The sequence below is a fragment of the Sorex araneus genome, chromosome 8, assembly GCF_027595985.1.
Source record: "Sorex araneus isolate mSorAra2 chromosome 8, mSorAra2.pri, whole genome shotgun sequence".
NCBI classification, from domain to species: Eukaryota; Metazoa; Chordata; class Mammalia; order Eulipotyphla; family Soricidae; genus Sorex; species Sorex araneus.
The window spans coordinates 45,682,996-45,701,845 of record NC_073309.1 but is presented as its reverse complement, the minus strand read 5'-3'; the positions used below and the strand labels follow the sequence as shown (position 1 = coordinate 45,701,845).

The 18,850-nt window shown below is 59.0% G+C and overlaps 1 protein-coding gene across 1 annotated transcript; it reads left to right on the top strand.

The window, feature by feature from the left end:
• Positions 1-365: 365 nt before the first annotated feature.
• TGFB1 (transforming growth factor beta 1) lies at positions 366-18,433 on the top strand. Its single transcript, XM_055145792.1, has 7 exons — positions 366-1,426; positions 4,827-4,987; positions 8,118-8,235; positions 9,315-9,395; positions 9,507-9,654; positions 17,121-17,274; positions 18,087-18,433. Exons 1-7 carry the CDS (start codon positions 1,075-1,077, stop codon positions 18,243-18,245), a joined length of 1,173 nt encoding a protein of 390 aa, XP_055001767.1. The 5' UTR covers positions 366-1,074; the 3' UTR covers positions 18,246-18,433.
• The last annotated feature ends 417 nt before the right edge of the window (positions 18,434-18,850 follow it).

The window sequence follows — 18,850 nt, the reverse complement described above, 5'->3', positions numbered from 1 at the left end:
TCTTGGGACTCCCTGAGACGTCCGGTCCCCGCCCTCTGATTGAGCACCTCTGCGCCCCGGGTCTTCCTTCTCTCGGGACCCCCGCCCCCAACCCCAAAGCCTCGCGCATCGCGGCCGGCTGGGTAACGCTCGCGGCCGCCAGGAGGCAGCACCCGGTGCGCGGGGCGGAGCCGGGGTGCCCGCCCCTTTCCCCCCGGGGCTTCAGGGACCCCCCTCGGAGCCCGCCCCCGCGAGCTGCGTTCGGTAGCCCGGCCCCCCCACATGCCCTCCCCCTGGGGGCCGCCCCCGCCCCGCGCGCTTCCTGGGTGGGGCCCGGGGCGGCTTCAAAACCCCGCGCCGGCCCCGCCGGTCCCCGCAGCCGCCACCGCAGCCCCGCGCGCCCAGCCCGGCCCCAGCGCGCCCCCCTCCCGCCGCGGATCCGCCGGACAGCGCGGCCCCCCCGAGCGGGGGGCAGGGGGGACGCCCCCCCCCGGGGCACCCCCCGGCTCGGAGCCTCGGCCGGGAGCGGAGGAAGGAGCCGCCGCGCCGCCGCCGCAGCCCGAGGCCGCCCCCGCCGCCGCCGCGGGAGGAGGAGCGGGAGGAGGGACGCGCCGGGAGCGCAGGGGAAAAGTTGGGAGACTTTTCCGCCGCCGGGAGCCCGGGGCGCGGGGACCGCTGGGCCCGGCGCTGCCCCGCGAGGCGGCAGGACGCGGGGAGCCCGGCTCGCCCTCTCGCACGCACGGCGCTGCGGATTCCCGCCGGCCCCCGGCCCCCCGGCCCAGCCCTCGGGCGCGCCCCCACCCCACCGGCCTCTCTCCGGAGCCCTCTGGGCTGCCGCCGCTGCTGCACCGCCCGGGCCCCGGGACCCCGCAGACCTGCGTCCGCGCTCCTCTCCAAGACCACCCACCTCTGGTGCCCGAGCTCGCGCGCACCCCTCGGGGTACCGAGACACCCACCCGAGCCGCTCCACGCGCCCCCCCTAGACCCTTCTCCCTTCCCTCGGGAGACCCCCCGCCCCAGCCCCTGCAGGGGCGGGGCCACTCTTTCCCACCCCAGCCCACCCTCCCCGCGGGGCCGGGGGGCGCCGCCTCCCCCATGCCGCCCTCCTGGCTGCGGCTGCTGCCGCTGCTGCCGCTCCTGCGGCTACTAGTGCTGACGCCTGGCCGGCCGGCCGCCGGACTGTCCACCTGCAAGACCATCGACATGGAGCTGGTGAAGCGGAAGCGCATCGAGGCCATCCGCGGGCAGATCCTGTCGAAGCTGCGGCTCGCCAGCCCCCCGAGCCAGGGGGAGGTGCCGCCGGGGCCGCTGCCCGAGGCCGTGCTGGCCCTGTACAACAGCACCCGCGACCGGGTGGCCGGGGAGCGCGCCGAGCCGGAGCCCGAGCCCGAGGCGGACTACTACGCCAAGGAGGTCACCCGCGTGCTGATGGTGGAGACCAGCAACAGTGAGCGCCGCGCCGGGGGACCCTGGAGGGCGGCCCGCGGGGGGTCCGGCGGGGAGGAAACTGCCCGGAGGAAGAGGACCCCGAGTTGCGGGGCGGCCGGGTGTCGCGCGGACGCCCCTAAAGGATGGGGACAAGCTCCCTACCCCCCATCCCCATCCCACCCAGGAACTCTGGGTCTGGCGGAGGCGTTCGTGAACCAAGTGGACGGGGCAGGGGAGCTGGGGGCTGCAGAAGGGGAGACGCCCCGAGTTTGGGACTCTAGAGGCCCCTGGAGAAACTGACCCAGAACTCAGGGGTCATGGGGGCGGGAAGGTTCCAGAAGGACGGGGGTGGCGGGGGGGGGGGGAGAGAACAAACGAAGTGAAGCGAACCCCGGAGGCCAAGGTGGACGTAAAGTGGAGCGCAACCGCCTTGGCAGGGGACGCGGGGTGCACACGCGGGGCCCGAGCGAGGGGGGGGGGCGGGGGTGGCCAAGTGTCGCCCGTGCACGTGAGAGGGGGACGCGAGCTCGCAGGAACCCCACATGTGGCTCTCGGAAAGTGGGGGGTTCAGGGCGAGGGTAGACGAGCGTGGGAAAGGTGGGCAGGATGGGGCGCCCGGAGCCCCCGGAGCCCCGCACCCCGCCGGCGGGCAGGAAGCGGGTAGGTGGGTGGGTACGAGTGCAAGAGCGCGGGGCGAGAAGCCCACGTGGGTGCCACGCGCGGGGGGCGGAGTCTGCGCTCCCGGGAGAGGGGCCCGGGGGGACCCGCGGGGCGAGAGGCGCCGGCCAAGCCGGGACCCTGGAGCCCGGGCTGCGCTCCCCGAGGCTGGGGAAACCCCAGCGTCCGGCCGCCGCACCCTCTCTCCCTTCCCTTTCCTGCCCGTGCCCGGGGGGCGGGGACCGCGCCGGGCCCGGGGCGAGACGGGGCAGGTCGGCTCCCCGCCCGCGCGGCCGCCGCCGCCGCCCTCTGCACCCGGGCGCGGGGCGGGCGGCAGCCGGACCCGCCCCGTCGGCGCCCCGCGTGGCCCCGAGCCCGCCCGTGCGCGCGCGCGCTCCGGGGGGCATTTTTCTCTCTGGGTGGGTGATTGGAGGGGCGGGGCCGACCCTGGTGGCTCTCCCCCGGGTGTCTCCCTCTGAGACACTGGTTGGCGACTGCGTCCCGGAGATGAACCTCCCCACCCGCACCCACCCGCAAGGAAGTGATACCCCACCCTTTTCGGAGGCGTCGCCTGGGTTGAGAGAGCATTTGCACGCGAAAGCCTGCCACCCTCTTCTTCCAGACTCCCATCCTCCCTTCCCCAAGCCCCAACATCTCTCTTGCTGGGGTCCCCCCCTCCCCCCCACCCCACGTCATTCCTGCATCTCCAGGAAATCTCTGGACCCAGCGCCGGGCTTCCTGCGTTTTGCTCCATCTCGACTCTTCTCCGCCACACCCCCTCTCTGGGTCTCTGGTCTCCACCGCTCCCAGTGACCTTTCCTGCCCCTCCTTTTCGTCCTTCCTATCTCTCACCCGCAGCCAGGCTTCTTCTCTTCCTTTGGGGTTTGTAGAGTTAGCCCCGCGCCAAGATAGGGCTTCTTAGCCCCCCCCCCCAAGCTTGGCTACAGTGAAGGGGAGTAGGGGAAGGGGCCCCTGGACTTCTAATCCTCTCTACCTTTTGGGAACCCCCACTCAGAGTTCTAAGACAGTGACCCCACTGGGCCCAGGGGCTGGGGGCCTGCAGGAGCCAGACCCCTCTCCAGATGGGACGGTAGTAATAATGCTAATTATTACTCCTCGTCTGGGAGACAGTCGAGATTCGAAGTTAAGCTGTCTCGGAGCTTAATGGACTGGGTGAAGCTCCTGCTTCCATCTGTGCCACAGGATGGCTCCGCGAGCACTGTGAGAAAGACTCCCGAGCCCTGAACACTGCATAGTATGCCATGCTCTCCTTCCCATTCCCCACAAAAAGACGCCCGTCTTTGCAATCCCAGCTCTCGAGTTTAACTCCCCACGCTTGCTTCCCAGCCGTGTGACTTGGTGGCCAATGCTAACCTCTTTGTGGCTTGTTTTGTGGTGCCAGAGATCCATTTCCGGGTCTCACACCCGGGAGGGAACTGCTCTGTTTCAGAGCCATATCCCCATCAGCGCCTCCATCTTCCTATCAATAAAATTGGGTACAGTGATAGCTTCCTCCCCTCTTTCTCCTTTTTCTTCTCTTCTTCCTCCTTGTCCTCCTCCTCCTCTTCCTCATGAAGTGCTCCTTTAAATATTTGAACTTTGGAAGGTCAGGGATGTGGTGCAGTAGTAAAGCTTATGTCCTGCTTGCCTGAGGCCCTTCAGTTTCACAAATTTTTGTTTTTTGCTTGGGCCACGCCTGGTGATGCTCAGGGCTTACTCCTGGTTCTGTGCTCAGGAACTCAGGGACTCTAGGCGATGCCAAGGATCAAGGATTGAATCCAGGTCAGCTGCATGCAAGACAAAAGCCTTACCTGCTGTACTATCACTCTGGCCACACAAACTGTTTTTTTGAATAATGAAGAATAAAGTGTTCGTCTGGGAATGCCCCCAGCAGGCTGTGAGTGCTCTTGAACTGTGCTCACCGCTGATCCTGTGTCTCCCTCCTTGTGTGCTCCTGATCTGCCGTGGTTCTTGTACAGAGCAGAGTCTGGCCAGAGTGAGAACCTTCCGGCCCCGGCCCGGCACTGAGATCCATCCGGGAAGTGTGCTGGGGCCAGGCCGGGAGGCAAATGCTCCTGAGGTTCGCCAGCTCTGAGAAGTGCCCAGGCGGTGCAAGTGCAGAGGCCTGACTCCCTGCCCTGCAAGTTTCCCTGGAGAGCTGGGTGACATCTGCCAGTGTCACCCTGTAAAGTGTAGTGCCCTGTACTAATGGGCATTTTTTTTCCCGCTTTTTGGGTCACACCTGGTGATGCTCAGGGGTTACTCCTGGCTCTGCACTCAGGAATTACTCCTGGCGGTGCTCAGGGGTCCATATGGGATGCTGGGAATTGAACCCGGGTCAGCCGTGTGCAAGGCAAACGCCCTACCCACTGTGCTATCGCTCCAGCCCCTGGGCAGTTTATTTTGAAAAGAAATTTATTGGGGCCAGAGCAATAGTACAGCAGGGAGGTCACTTGCCTTGCATGCAGCTGACCCGGGTTTGATCTCCGGCATCCAATAGGGTCCCCTGACACTGGCCAGGAGTAAGTTTTGAGTGCTGAGCTAGGAGTACTCCTGAGCACTGTTGGGTTGTCCTCCCCACCCCTGAAATTGTTCTTTGCTTCTCTAAATCTGTGCTCCAGGGCTAATCTTGGCTCTTTGTTCTGGACTGTTGAGTGCCTGGGCTCTGACCTGGGACTTTTGATTCTGGGTCCTCCCCTGCCCCAACCCCTTCTTCAGCTTGGGCTTAGCCTGACCTCTGCATCCTGGCTCCTCCCCCCCAGAGATCTACGACCGGTTCAAGCGCAGCTTGCACAGCATCCACATGCTGTTCAACACGTCGGAGCTCCGGGAAGCGGTGCCCGAACCTGTCCTGCTCTCCCGGGCTGAGCTTCGTCTCCTGAGGCTCAAGCTGCAAGTGGAGCAGCACGTGGAACTGTACCAGGTGGGGCAGTGTGGGCGCCCCCTGGAGGCACCTGCGGTATGGCAGGGCGGGGGTGGGTTATTTGTGTTTGTTTTTGGGCCATACCGGGCTGTGCGCTAGCACAGCAGTTAGGGCGTTTGCCTTGCACGCAGCCGGCCCTGGTTCGATGCCTGCGTCCCTCTTGGAGAGTCCAGCAAGCTACCGACAGTATCTCGTCCGCACACCAAGGTCTGGCAAGCTCCCCGGGGTTTGTTCAATATGCCAAAAACAGTAACAAGTCTCACAGTGGAGACATTACTGGTGCCCGCTCGAACAAATTGATGAATGAAGGGGCGACAGTGCTACAGTGCTACCTGGCTGTGCTCAGGGATTACACCTGGCTCTGCATTCATGAATCACTCCTGGTGGTGTTGAGGGGACCATTGGAGATGCCGGGAGATGCCGGGGGTCGAACCAGATTTAGCCGTGTGCAAGGTGAACGCCTGACTGCTAACACTCTGGACCAGGTTTCTGTATCTAAATTTTTGTTTTGTCTCTTTGAGTCACACCCGGTGCTTCTCAGGAGTTACTCCTGACTCTGCACTCAAGAATTACCCCTGGCAGTGCACAGGGGATCATGTGAAATGCCAGGGACCGAACCCGGGTTGGCTGCATGCAAGGCTCCGCCGGCCTGGCTGTACTATCGCTCTGGCCTGTATCTTAGTCTTTCCAACTCGGGGTTCCTCCATGGTTTACACATGTGGAAGGTATGGGGATTAGGAGAAACCAGGACTCTAGATTGGTATTTTTTGGTGGGAGGGGCTCCCACGAAGAGCTGTTTGGTTTGAGGCCACCAGAGGTGGTGCTCAGGGCTACTGTAACCTGGCTCCACGCTAAGGAGCGACCCCTGGTGGTAATTGGAGGGACTATGTGTGGTGCAGGGCGTGAACTGGGGCCAGCCATGTGCAAGGCAAGTGCCTCAGCTTCTGTATCATCCTTCTGAACCCAGATTTATTTGTTTTTGGGGTCACACCTGGTTGTGCTCAGGGATTCCTCCAGGAGGACTGGAGTGCCAGGAGGTGAGGAAGGTTAAACTTGGACCTTTGACTTGCAGAGTCTGTGTTCAACCCTTTGAATTTTCTCTGGCCCCAGGACTCTTGTTTCTTTTCTTTTTTTCTTTTTTTTGGGTCATACCCGGCGATGCACAGGGGTTACTCTTGGCTTTGCAATCAGAAATTACTCCTGGCAGTTCTCAGGGGACCATATGGGATGCTGGGAATTGAACCCGGGTTGGCCGCGTGCAAGGCAAATGCCCTACCTGCAGTGCTGTTGCTCCAGCTCCCTGTCCCTAGGACTCTTTTTTTTTTTTCTTTTTGGGTCACACCCGGCTATGCACAGGGGTCACTCCTGGCTCTGCACTCAGGAATTACCCCTGGCGGTGCTCAGGAGACCATATGGGATGCTGGGAATTGAACCCGGGTCGGCCGCGTGCAAGGCAAACGCCCTACCCGCTGTGCTGTCGCTCCAGCCCCCCTAGGACTCTTTTCATTTTTATTTATTTTTATTTCTTTGCTTTTGGGGCCATACCTGGCGGTGCTCAGGGATAACTCCTGACTCTGCACTCAGGGATCACTCCTGGCGGTGCTCAAGGGACCCTATGGGATTCAGGGGATCGAACCCAGGTTGGCTGTGTACAAGGCAAATAAATGCCCTCCCTGCTGTACTATCACTCCAGCCCCTCTTTTTATTTTTGTTTTGGAGTCAACCTGGCTGGGCTTAGGACTTACTCCTGGCTCTGTGCTCTGGGTTTAGTCCTGGGGGGCTCAGGGGACACTATGGGGTGCCAGTGATTGAACCAGGATGGGCTTACTGCTGTCCTATCACTCTGGCCCCCAGACTCTTAAATTGGACTCTCTGGGGCCAGGAATGGGACTCAGGAAATGGAGCACTTGGCCATGAGTGTGTGAGGGCTTGAGTGACACCCCCCCAACCCCCTAAAAAGTGGGAAATTAGAAAGGTTGGAGCCATCTGTCCAACCTGGAGGCCACATGGGGACTGTTGAGGTTGATAAAAAGGATAAAAAGGATATAAAGGAGCTTCCTGGACACATTCTGGTGCCCCGTGTGGCAAACCCCCCCCCCCACATGGGGGGCTGTGGTGACTCCCTGATAAGCAGCTTTTCCTGTACCAGGGAAAGTTCTCTCAGATGATCGCGCTTCCTTGGGGCCTGGGTTTTATGACCTGGACTCCTGGGAAAGTGTGGATAGACCCATGAGAGAACCAGGCTAGAGACAGGCCCGGGGCCCCGCGGGCTGAATGCTCGCTTTGCCCGCATGCAGGGGCCTAGAGTTCTCTCCCCGGCTCTGTATGGCCACTGGAGCACCCCCAGGAGCACCGAGCTCAGAGTCACCCCCAAGGGGGGGGTGTGGACCCCAAACAGCCCTAAACAAGAGAATTTGACTTATCTTAGCTACATGGAAACTAAGACAGGGTTCTTCAAAGTGGGGGACCCCGCCCCAGGCCCTTCCTTGTGCCCTGGAGCGGCCCATGGAGTGTATTGGTCTTGGGAGACCATGGGGCGGACACTTTGTTTGTTTTCTCAGAGAAGGTGAATTTCTAGGGGGAACACTGATTTTTTTTCTGAAAAGGGGGCTGTTGGATAAATAATTGTGGTTCCCCCCAACCCCATGGTAGAGCCTTCAGCTTTATGCCTGCAGGCCCCCTCCCCCTCCGGCCTCCCCCTTCCCCTCCCCAACCCTGTCCAGCTCCAGGGTATCCCCAGGTCAGGTCCTGGCTTCATGTACTTCATCTCTTGCAACTTCTTGGCCTCTGGTTATAATCCTGGGGGCAGTGAGTTTGGGGCCGGATGGGGATTCGTCCCACAAACCACCTAAGCCGAGAGGGGCTTGGTGCTGCCCCAGAGGGGAAACTGAGGCTCATAGGAAGGAAAAACGCTCCCTGACGCCCCACAGGGGACAGTGGTTGGGGGACGGGGTGGGGGGGGTGAGTGGCTCAGGTACATGATTCCCTGCCCTGGTGCTTCACCTCCTGCCCTGGGGGGCCCGGTGGGTGATTCCTGCAGGGGTGGGTGCAGTTGTGTGTGTGTGAAGAGGGGGCGTGGGAGGGGTGCGGTGGCTTCTCCTCAAGGTCCACCTGCTCTTGTCGTACCCAGAAATACAGCAATGATTCTTGGCGCTACCTCAGTAACCGGGTGCTGGACCCCAGCGACACGCAGGAGTGGCTGTCCTTCGACGTCACGGCCGTGGTGCGCCGCTGGCTCAGCCAGGGAGGTGAGGACGCTCGCCTCCCGCACCCCGCTTCTCCACTGTCTGCCCTGGGGCGACCCTGCCTCGAACCCCCCCTTCCCGCACCCCACGCTGGTGCCAAATTGGCCAGGAACTGGCCCTTGTCCCAGACACGCAGACCTGAGTGATTAATGGTGAATTCACTTCCTGAGCACCTGCCCCGAGCCAGGCCACGCTGGGGACACAGCGGAGAAACCCAAACAGCCCCACCCGGGCCCGACCAGAACTCGTGGTCCATTCCTGGGATGGAGGGGGGGGGTGTCGCGGGAGGGGGAGGCAGCTGGAAACCAGGTAGCCATGACTCAGTGGGCAGGGTTGGGCTGGGGAGCCCTGATGAGGTGCCTGGTCTCATCTGGAAGCATGAGGGAGGGCTTCCTGGAAGAGGGGACATCGGTGCTGATGTGTGAGGGAGGAGCTGAGCCTTCTCACCCCCCACTTGAGAGAGGAGGGGCAAGACGAGGGGCAAACTGCTGAGGCCTGAGTCCAGGCAGTGCCTGCCACTTTCTTCCCCCCTCCCCCGGAAGAGGGTTGTCAGGTCAATGACGGCCCAGACCTCAGCGGCCACATCCATCCCCTTGCCCTTACCTGTCTGGGAAAATGGGTGTGGGGGAGGGTTGGAGGAAATGGAGTGCAAGCCTCCAAAAGTACCCAGCACCCGGGGCTGTTGGCCAGGCCTAAGGGGAGCCAGGGAATGGGGTCCTTGTCCCCCTGCATCCAACTTTCCACCAAGAATCTTGAGAGGAAGAAAAAAGTGTCATATCGAGTGATGCTCAGGGCTGACTCTGCACTCAGGGGTCACTTTTAGCGGGCTCGGGAGACCCTCTGTGGTGCTGGGGATTGAACCCAGGTCGGCTGTGTGCAAGGCAAGCGCCCTCCCCACGGTGCTGTCTCTCCAGCCCCCTCAAAAAAAAAAAAAGGTTGGCTCTCTCCTGGGGGGCCTCCCTGAGTAGGTGTCAGTGGAGGCAAAGGAAGCTTCAAGGAAGAAAGTGAAGGACAGAATCCCCCAGGTGGGGGCCTGCACTGCCTCCCCCCAACTCCTGAACAACCCCCCCTCTTCCCCGCAGGGGAAATCGAGGGCTTCCGCCTCAGTGCTCACTGTTCCTGTGACGACGACAAGGACAATAAGCTGCACGTGGACATTAACGGTGAGGCGCGGGGGTTCCCAGGAGCCTGAGAGAGTGTGGGGTCCCGCACCCCTGCACCGCCAGCTGAGAATCGGGGTTGTCTCTCCCCGCCCTGCTCCCTGCTCCTTGCAGGCCTGAGTAGCAGCCGCCGGGGGGACCTGGCCACCATCCACGGCATGAACCGGCCCTTCCTTCTTCTCATGGCCACCCCGCTGGAGCGGGCCCAGCATCTGCAGAGCACACGCCACCGCCGAGCCCTGGACACCAGCTACTGCTTCAGGTGAGTCCAGCCGGGGCACGGCTGGGGCAGTTGTTCCACCTGGAGGCCCCAGGGAGGGGGTCTGAGTCAACCGGGCAGGGGAGGGCACGACCTAGAGCCCCGAAAGCTGAAGCTCGGGGGCTCGAGCCATATAGCACAGCGGGGAGGGTGCTTGCCTTACATGCAGCCTACCTGGGTTTGATGTCCAGCATCCCAGATGCTCTTCTGAGCACCGCCAGGTGTGATTCTCGAGTGCAGAGCCAGGAGTATATATAACCCCTGAGCACCCTGGGGCTCATCCCATTAAAAAAAAAAAAGACCGATCTTAGTTGGTTTCTAGTTGGGTGTCCGAATCAGGTGGAGAGTGTGAACCTGGGCTGGAGTGATGGCTCAGCGGGTTAGGGGCCTTGAAGCCAACCCGGGTCAATCCGTGGCATACCATGCAGTCCTCTGAACCCCACCAGGAATGATCCCTGAGCACAGAGCCAGGAGTGAGCCCTGAGCACTGCTGGGTGTGCTGCATCCCAATCCCCAGCGGCCAAAAAAAAATGTTGTTGAAAAAACAGTCTCCAAAAAACAAAACAAAATGAAACAAAATGTTGAGCTTGATTAGAGACTGTAGGGAGTCAAGCATTTGCCTGACGCCTGGCCAAGCCCAGTTAGATCCCTAGCACTATGTAGGGTCCCCTGAGCACAGAGCCAGGAATGACCCCTGAGCACTGCTGGGTGTGGCTGAAAAGCCACGAGCCAAACAACGATGAAGAGGTCGTCCAGATGGCAGGCGCTTGCTATGCTGTGGCGGTTGCGTCTTGAGATCCAGGTTCAGTCCCCGGCACCACATGCAGTTCCCCCAATGCCGCCAGGGGTCGCTCCTGAGCACAGCCAGCTGAAGCCAACCCCTCTCTCCCCACCAAAAGGAAGAAGGTTGAAGCGTGAGAATTCAACTTTGGGACGGGGAGGCCCTATTAGGCTTTTCAGGGGGGTCCTGGATTCCTGGGCTCGAATGGTGGTGGGGACTCCTGCATGAAGTGGGGTGCAGTTCCCATGTAGAGAGAGAGACTCAGTTGCAGCCAGGGCTGTGCTTGTTTGAGGCCTGGTCCCAGCTGGGAGTAGCCCCTGAGCACTGCTGGGAGGGCCCCTCCAAAACACACAAGCAAAGTGGGGCTGGAGAGATAGTGCAGCGGGACTGTGGGGCGGCTAGAAAGCGGCAGGTGCCCCTTGGGAGGGGCTTGCCCTGGGGAGGGGGCGCACTCCAAGAAAGTGAGGTGTTGGAAAGACCTGCAGGGTGACGGGTCAGAGCTGTAGTATAGCAGGGAGGGCGCTTGCCTTGCACACCGCCACCAAGGTTCAATCCCTGGCACCTCACAAGGTATCCCGAGCGCCACCAGGACTGACCCCGAATGCAGAGCCAGGAGCAATCCCTGAGCACTGGGTGTGGAACAAAAAACCCACAAATCCAAAATCAAACGGAAACATTCAGTGTGAGGACAGGGACACAGCTCAGGGGCTGAGCACTTGCCTTGCGCGTGAGGCTCTGGGTTGGATCCCCAGCATCACAGACTCACCAGATTATCACCAGCCTCTGACTTCTCTTTACTCTCTTTTTTCATATAATATTTCTATGATCCTTCAGAGCTCTGCTGCATTCTAAAGTTGGCTCTGGGGCCAGAGAGCTAGTACAGGATTAAGTTGTTTGCCCTCCATACGGTCAACCCTGGTCTGATCCCTGGTACCATATAGGGTCCCCTGACTACTGCCAGAATTGATCCCTAGGGCAGAATCAGGATTAAGGGGCCAGAGCAATAGTACAGCGGGGAGAGTGTTTGCCTTGCTTACACCTGACCGGAATTTGATCCCTGGCATCCTGTATGGTCTCCCGAGCACTGCCAGGAGTAACCCCTGAGCATCACCTGGTCTGACCCAAGAAGGGGGAAAAAAAAGACAACCAAATGATCAGCAGTAAGCCACTGGATGTGGCCTCCAAAACAAAAGAAAGAAAGAGAGAAAGAAAAGAGAAAGGGTGGGCTGGAGTGATAACACACCAGGTAGGGCGTTTGCCTTGCACGCGACCGACCCAGGTTTGATTCCCAGCATCCCGTATGGTTCCCCGAGCACCAGCAGGAGTAATTCCTGAGTGCATGAGCCAGGAGTAACCCCTGTGCATTGCTGGGTGTGACCCAAAAAGAAAAAAAAAAGAAAAGAGAAAGGGGAGAAAAGGAAAAGAAAGAAAAGAATGAAAAAAGAAAGGAGAAGAAAAAGTAAAAAAGAGCCGGAGTAATAGGATAGCAGGGAGAGCATCTGTCTTGCACGTGACTGACCCGGGTTTGATCCCCGACTTCCCATATGGTCTCCTGAGCACCACCAGGAGTCATTCCTGAGTGCAGAGCCAGGAATAAGCCCTGAGTATCACCTGGTGTGACCCAAAAGCAAAGGAAGAAACAAAGAGAAAGAAAAAATAAAAGAAAGGAGAAGGAGGGGGCTGGAGAGATAGCACAGCGGGTAGGGCGTTTGCCTTGCACGTGGCCGACCCGGGTTCAAATCCCAGCATCCGATATGGTCCCCTGAGCACGGCCAGGGGTAATTCCTGAGTGCAGAGCCAGGAGTAACCCTTGTGCATCGCCAGGTGTGACCCAAAAAGCAAAAAAAAAAAAAAAAAAAGAAAGGAGAAGGAAAAGAGAAAGAAGGAAAGGAAGAAAAATAGAAGAAATAAAAGAAAGGAGAGAGGAAAGTAAAGAGAAAAAAAGGAGAGAAGGAAACGAGAAAGGGAGAGAAGGAAGAGAAAGAGTATGAAGAGAAAGAAAAGAGAAAGAAAGCCGGAAAGCATGAGAGCAGGCCGTGCAGCTGTGCTCCGGCCCGTCCACGCCCAGTTCCTACACTCCGCCCGGGAGTGATGCCCAGGTCGGGAAGCTGATTGCCAGCAGCCTGTCCGGCCTTCCAGAGAGGCGGGATCTGGGCCACCCCGGAAAGCTAACGTGCAGAGAAGGCAGCTGCAGCCTGCTCCCCGTCATTGCCAGCTTGGAGGGCATGTGAACCAGCACCCTGGCCCCCCAGTTCACAGCAGCCCCCCACATCCGGGCTGCGGAGACCCGGCTGGCTTCTTCATCCCTGCTGTGGGACGGGACAGGGGCGGGAGATGGTCTATTGGTTCTATCTGTTTTATCCCCCGCCTCTTCGATGCTACCATAATTATTGGGGATTGTGCCCCTGCTCAGGTGTGCTTGGTTGTGGTGGTCCCTGGGGGTGGGGGTCCTTTAGTTTGAGAGTGCTCACACTTTTGGTGCTCACGGGGCGATGACTTCCTGGATTGGGTGCTTAAACATCTTTTTTTAAAAAACAATTTTTTTTTTTCTGCTTTTTGGGTCACACCCAGCGATGCACAGGGGTTACTCCTGGCTTTGCACTCAGGAATTACTCCTGGCGGTGCTCAGGGGACCATATGGGATGCTGGGAATGGAACCTGGGTCGGCTGTGTGCAAGGCAAACGCCCTACCTGCTGTGCTATTTTTCCAGCCCCAAGCATCTTTTGTTTGTTTGTCAGCTGTACCTGGCAGTGCTCAGAGGCTACTCCTGGCTCTGTGCTTAGGGATCACTCCTAGCAGGCTCAGGGGACCATATGGGGTGCTGGGGGTAAACTGGTTGGCCATGTACAAGGCAAACACTTTGCCCGCTGTACTCTGGCTCCAGGCCTCTCAGAGTATACATTTTTCCCCTTTGGTTTTTGAGTCATGTTCATTTTTGTATTTTGGGGTTTTGGTGTTTTTTTTTTTTTTTTTTTTTGTTTTTTTTTTGGCCACACTCATTGATGCTCAGGGATTCTGGCTCTGCGTTCAGGGATAACTTTTTTTTGTTTGTTTAGGGTTTTTTTTTTTTCTTTTTGGGTCACACCCAGCAATGCTCAGGGGTTCTTCATGGCTCTCTGAACTCAGGAATTACTCCTGGTAGTGCTATGGGATGCCAGGGATCGAACCCAGGTCAGCTGCATGCAAGGCAAACGCCCTACCCACTCACTGCACTATCACTCCAGCCCTTAGGGATCACTCTTGACAGTGCTGGGGGCACCATATGGATGCCAGGGATCAAACCCAGGTTGTCTGTGTGCAAGGCAAGTTCTGCCCACTGCAGAATCTCTCTGGCCTTCAGTTTTGGTGGGTCTCGGGGGACCAAGCATGGCTGGGCTGGAACCTAGACCTCCTGCTTGCTTGGCCTTCATTTTCTTTCTTGGTGTTCCATGTCGAGACCTTTCTGGATGCAGTGGTCTGGGGAGGGCATGAGCTTCAGAGCCCTTGGCGGGGGGAGCAGAAGCGGAAGTGGGTAGGGTAGAGATAAGATCACCGGGGACGGACGTGGTCACATTGTGGGAGGCGCTTGCACCTCGACATTTGTGCCTCTTTGAAGCTTCTCAGAGTGTGAAGTTCCTTCCTCCCTCCCTTCTTCCCTTCTTCTTTTCTTCCTTCCTTCCTTTTTCTTCTTGTTCTTGGTCCTCAGGGCTGACTCCTGACTGCTCTCAGGGCTAACTCCTGGCAGTGCTTGGGGGAGGATCGATTCCAGTTTGGCTGTGTGCAGAGCACACGCCCTCCCCACTGTCCTGTTGTTTCTCTGGCCTCTCTTTCCTCTCTCTTGCACGCTTTGTCCTGACAGTGCTCCCAGCAGCTCTCAGGAGCCTGTGGTGTTGGGGCTGGAGCCTGGCTCCCTGCATGTGAAGCCTGTTCTCTGCCTCTGAGCTCTTTCCAGACCACAGAATTGTTTCTTTATCTTTTTCTTTTGGGACCACACCTAGCAGTGCTCAGGGCTTACTCCTGGCTTGGTGCTCAGGGATTACTCAGGACGCCCCCTCTGTGGCACTGAGAATTTAACAGGGGTCGCCTGCGTGCAAGGCAAGTGACTTAAGCCCTGTCCTACCACTCCCATATTTCTTAATTTTGTCCCAATTATAGACCCTTTTTCCCCCCTCTCAATCCTCCTTCCCCTTATCTCGGAAAGTAACACATACTTACTGTTGAGAATTTTTTTTTGGGGGTCTTTTTTGAGTCACACCTGGCAATGCCAATGCCAAGGGCTTACTCCTGGCTGTGCACTCAGGGATCACTCCTGGCAGTGCTCGGGATATAGGATGTTGGAGATTGAACCCGGGTCGGCCCTACCTGTTGTACTATTGCTCCCCCCTCACTGTTGAGAATTGGAAAAATATAGAAGGAGATCACCCCGTGTTCTCCCATACATAAAACGTGACTTTGGGGGCTGGGAGATGGTCAGAGATCTGGAACTTTGCCTGTGGACTCCAGGTTCAAATCCCGGTGCTGCATGGACTCCTGAGCACTATCCCAAACAACCCCTGAGCACCAGGCAGGGAGTAGCCCAGGAGCTGTCACATGTGGTCCTGAATCCCAAAAATAAGTCACTGTTGGGGGTAGTACAGCGGGTAGGGGTTTGCATTGTATGCGCCAGTGTGGATTCCATCTCTGGCACCCCAGATGGTCCTCCAAGCCCTGAAGACAGAGCCAGGAGGAAGCCCTGAGCATAGGTGGATGTGGCCCCAAAAGCAAAACCAAAGAAAAGGTGACTCAGCATTTCGGTGTTTCCTTCCCGTCCTTTCCTGCAGGACAGGATTTGGGCCCTCCTGTCCCCACGGCACTGTCTCCTTCCCATTGTGTGTCCTAGGCTGCCCATGAACCCAGCCCCTGTCCATCTCAGCACTGGCCTCGGGGCCAGAGGCTCCGGGTCTTTTCAGACGAACTTCTTCAGCCCTGGACTGGCGAGGCCCAGACCCTGACCACAAACCCGGGGCAGAGGCTTTACGGTGCAGAGGTGGGGTGCGACCTACCCCCCTGCCCCTGGTGCTGTCACAACCCCGACTGTGCTGTAGATGTGTGATGTTCACCGCACACGATTGTCCTCTGGGCGACGGGGGCAACGAAATAAAATAAAAATCCAGATTGATCTGTCTGAATCAAAGAGCAGGTGGCAGTAAAAGTTTTCTTTCGTTCCTGTTTTGGGGCCACACCCAGCAGTGCTCAGGGGTTACTCCTGGCTCTGCACTTGGGGATCACTCCTGGCAGGGTTCAGAAAACTGGAAGTGGTGTCAGAGATCGAACCTGGGCCAGCCTCGAGCAAGGCAGCTGCCCTGCCCGCTGACTTATTGCTCCAGCCGCGCAGTAAGTTTCACGGAGGAAAATAAGTCAGAGGGAGGGTCAAAAGGGAATGTGTTGGGGAGCTGGAGAGATAGTTCAGGAATGAAGGCACTTTCCTTGTTCACAGCTGACCCAGTTTGATCCTTGGCACCCCACACGGCCCCCAGGAGTTGAGCCCTGATCAGCACTGGGTGTGACTCAGAACAAATCAAAAGAGAAATACATTGGAGACTTTTATTTCCTGTTTCGATTATTGTTTTCCCCCCTTTTGGGCCATTCTGAGTGGTACTTGGGGAACTGTGTGGGCTGAGGATCAAACCTGGGAGTTCCACTTGCGAAGGATGTGCTTTAGCCTTTTGAGCCGTCTCCTGGCCCCGAGCGTACCCTGAAGTGAAGTGAAGAAAGCATAGGCCAGGGGAGTCAGAGCAATAGTACCGTGGGGAGGGCATTCGCCTTGCGTTCGGCTGACCTGGGTTCAATCCCCGAGCACCACCAGGAATGATTCCTGATTGCAGCACCAGAAGTGAGCCCTGGAACAAGCCCTTAGCATCACCGGGTGTGGCCCCAAAACAAAAACAAAAAACAAGCATGGGCCTGAGCAATAAATTGTACAGCAGGTAGAGCTCCTGCCTTACATGCGACCAATCCGGGTTCAAGCCCCAGCACCCCATGTGGTCTCCTGAACCCCACTAGCAGTGATACCTGAGCACAGCTGGACCCCCCCAACCAAAAATAAAAGTGAAGAAAGGTAGTTGCCTGGCCTCCAACCTGGGGAGCACCGAGGAGGGTGACAGATAGCTAGTGTGGGTGACACAGAGGGAGCTGGGATCAGCCACTGCTGTGCAGTTCAGAAGGGAGACGTGGGCATTTGCTCTCAGTCCCAAACACATTTGGAGCAGAGGAGCAATCTCCGGACGGGCCTTGCGGCCCAAGAGGGCTTGGCTTGTGCCGAGTCTCCCAGGGGTCCTGCCTGGCACACAGCGGCAGTTCTGAAAGCTTTTGTTGCACAAGAGGAAGGGATCTGTGCCAGCGGGGCTGCACTTCTTTGGGGGGATCCAGCGTGTGAAGGCACCAGGAGTTAGTACAGGTCCCCTGTGGTCAGTCGCTTGGCCGCCTACAGCCTGTTTGGAACCTCCGCATGAGATAATGTTTATGATGATGCGTGTAGCACAGTGCAGGAGCCGAGGAAATGTGCCGTCAGGGTTTGCCACGGTCAGTGCTCTGTTGCGATTGTCGCAGGGGGTACCAGGGAGGTCAGGATGGGGTGGTCTGTGTCGGGGGGGGGGGGGGAAGTGCAGACTAAGCCTGCCTGGGCACGACCCCCAACCCCCTCCTGACTTGCTTCCTCCTTGCCCCCAGCTCCACGGAGAAGAACTGTTGTGTGCGGCAGCTCTACATTGACTTCCGCAAGGACCTGGGCTGGAAGTGGATCCACGAGCCCAAGGGCTACCATGCCAACTTCTGCCTGGGGCCCTGTCCCTACATCTGGAGCCTGGATACACAGTACAGCAAGGTGCGCTGTGCCCACAGCCTGGCTTGGGGGCGCGGGGGTGCCGGATCAGGAGGGGAGGGAGAGAAGTCAGCTCGCCTCCTCGGGTAGGACTAAACTAGACTGAGCTAAACTAGACTGAGGCAATGGCTGGCAGTAGGGAGTGAGGGGGGGGGACAGAGGTGGGGGTGGTAAGGTGGAAGAGAAGCTGGAGGTACAGGGAGCCCCACAGAAACGTCATGGCAGGGCAGGGCAGAAGCAGGGAGATGGAAGGAGAGTTGGAGCACAGAGGGACAAAGGCAGGAGATGATAGGGAGAGACAGATGGCAGGAGAAAGACAAGATTTAAAATACAAGGTAAGGGGGCTGGAGTGATAGTATGCAGAGAGGGCATTTGCCTGACGGGTCCTTGGCATTCCATAGAGTCCCGTTCCCTCCCTCCCCCCCACTGCCAGGAGTGATTCCCGAGTGCAGAGCCAGGAGTAACCCCTGAGCATCGCTGGGTGTGGCCCAAAATAAAAACAAATAAAAAGTAGAAAATGGAGAGAGCGAGGAGGCAGTGATCCACTGCCGGCTGATCTGCTTTGATCCCCAAAGGATCAGGGGTGATCCCTGAGCACAGACCCAGCACGGAACCAAGAGTCAGCCCAGAGCACCGCTGGGTGTGACCCAAAAGCCAAAGAGAAGGTGGGGGGCGGGGAGAGAGAGAGAGAGACAGAGACAGAGAGACAGAGGGAACGAAGGGATAAAACCAGCAAGGTGGGGAGAGAGACTGGCGGGGAGAGCACCCTCGCCACGACCCCCGACCCTGACCCCCGCCCGCCCGCCCGCCCGCAGGTTCTGGCCCTGTACAACCAGCACAACCCCGGCGCGTCGGCCGCGCCATGCTGCGTGCCGCAGGTTCTGGAGCCGCTGCCCATCGTGTACTTCGTGGGCCGCAAGGCCAAGGTGGAGCAGCTGTCCAACATGATCGTGCGCTCCTGCAAGTGCAGCTGAGGCCCCGCCTCCGAAAGGCCCCGCCCCCGAAAGGCCCCGCCCGGGAGACCACGCCCCGAAGGCCCCGCCCCGGCAGGCCGGGCCCCTCCCCCTACCGCCCCGCCCCGCCCCCCGCCGCGCCGGGGCTTTTATTTAAGGACACCGCGCCCCTAGCCCACCCAGGGCGTCCATTAAAGGTGACAACGAGAGGAGCGGGGTCTCTGTGTCATTGGGCTATGGGCTGGGGACCCTCGCCCCGGCTGGCTTGCTGCTCCGTGTCCTCCCGGCTGGCGCCACCGTTCACTGGGCTGCCCCACCCCGCGGTGTGCTCCAGGCTCCCTTTGTTGCATGCTAGTTGGGGCTCGTTTCTGAGCACTTGGGGCTGTAGGCTTTAGGGTCATTAACTCTGATCGCCACTCTGGCAAGCCCTGAGCGGTCAGAGCGCAGCTAACACCCTCTTTCAAGGCGAGGAAACAAACCTCAGAAGCTCCCCTAAGCCCCAACCCCGAACCCCACTTTCTAGGTAGGAGACAGACTTGGAGAAGTAAACCGTAGGCAGAATGGGGATGAAGGAGGGGAAGGTGGGCTTCCCGGAGGAAGGTGGCGGTTTGGGGCTCTGAAGCAAA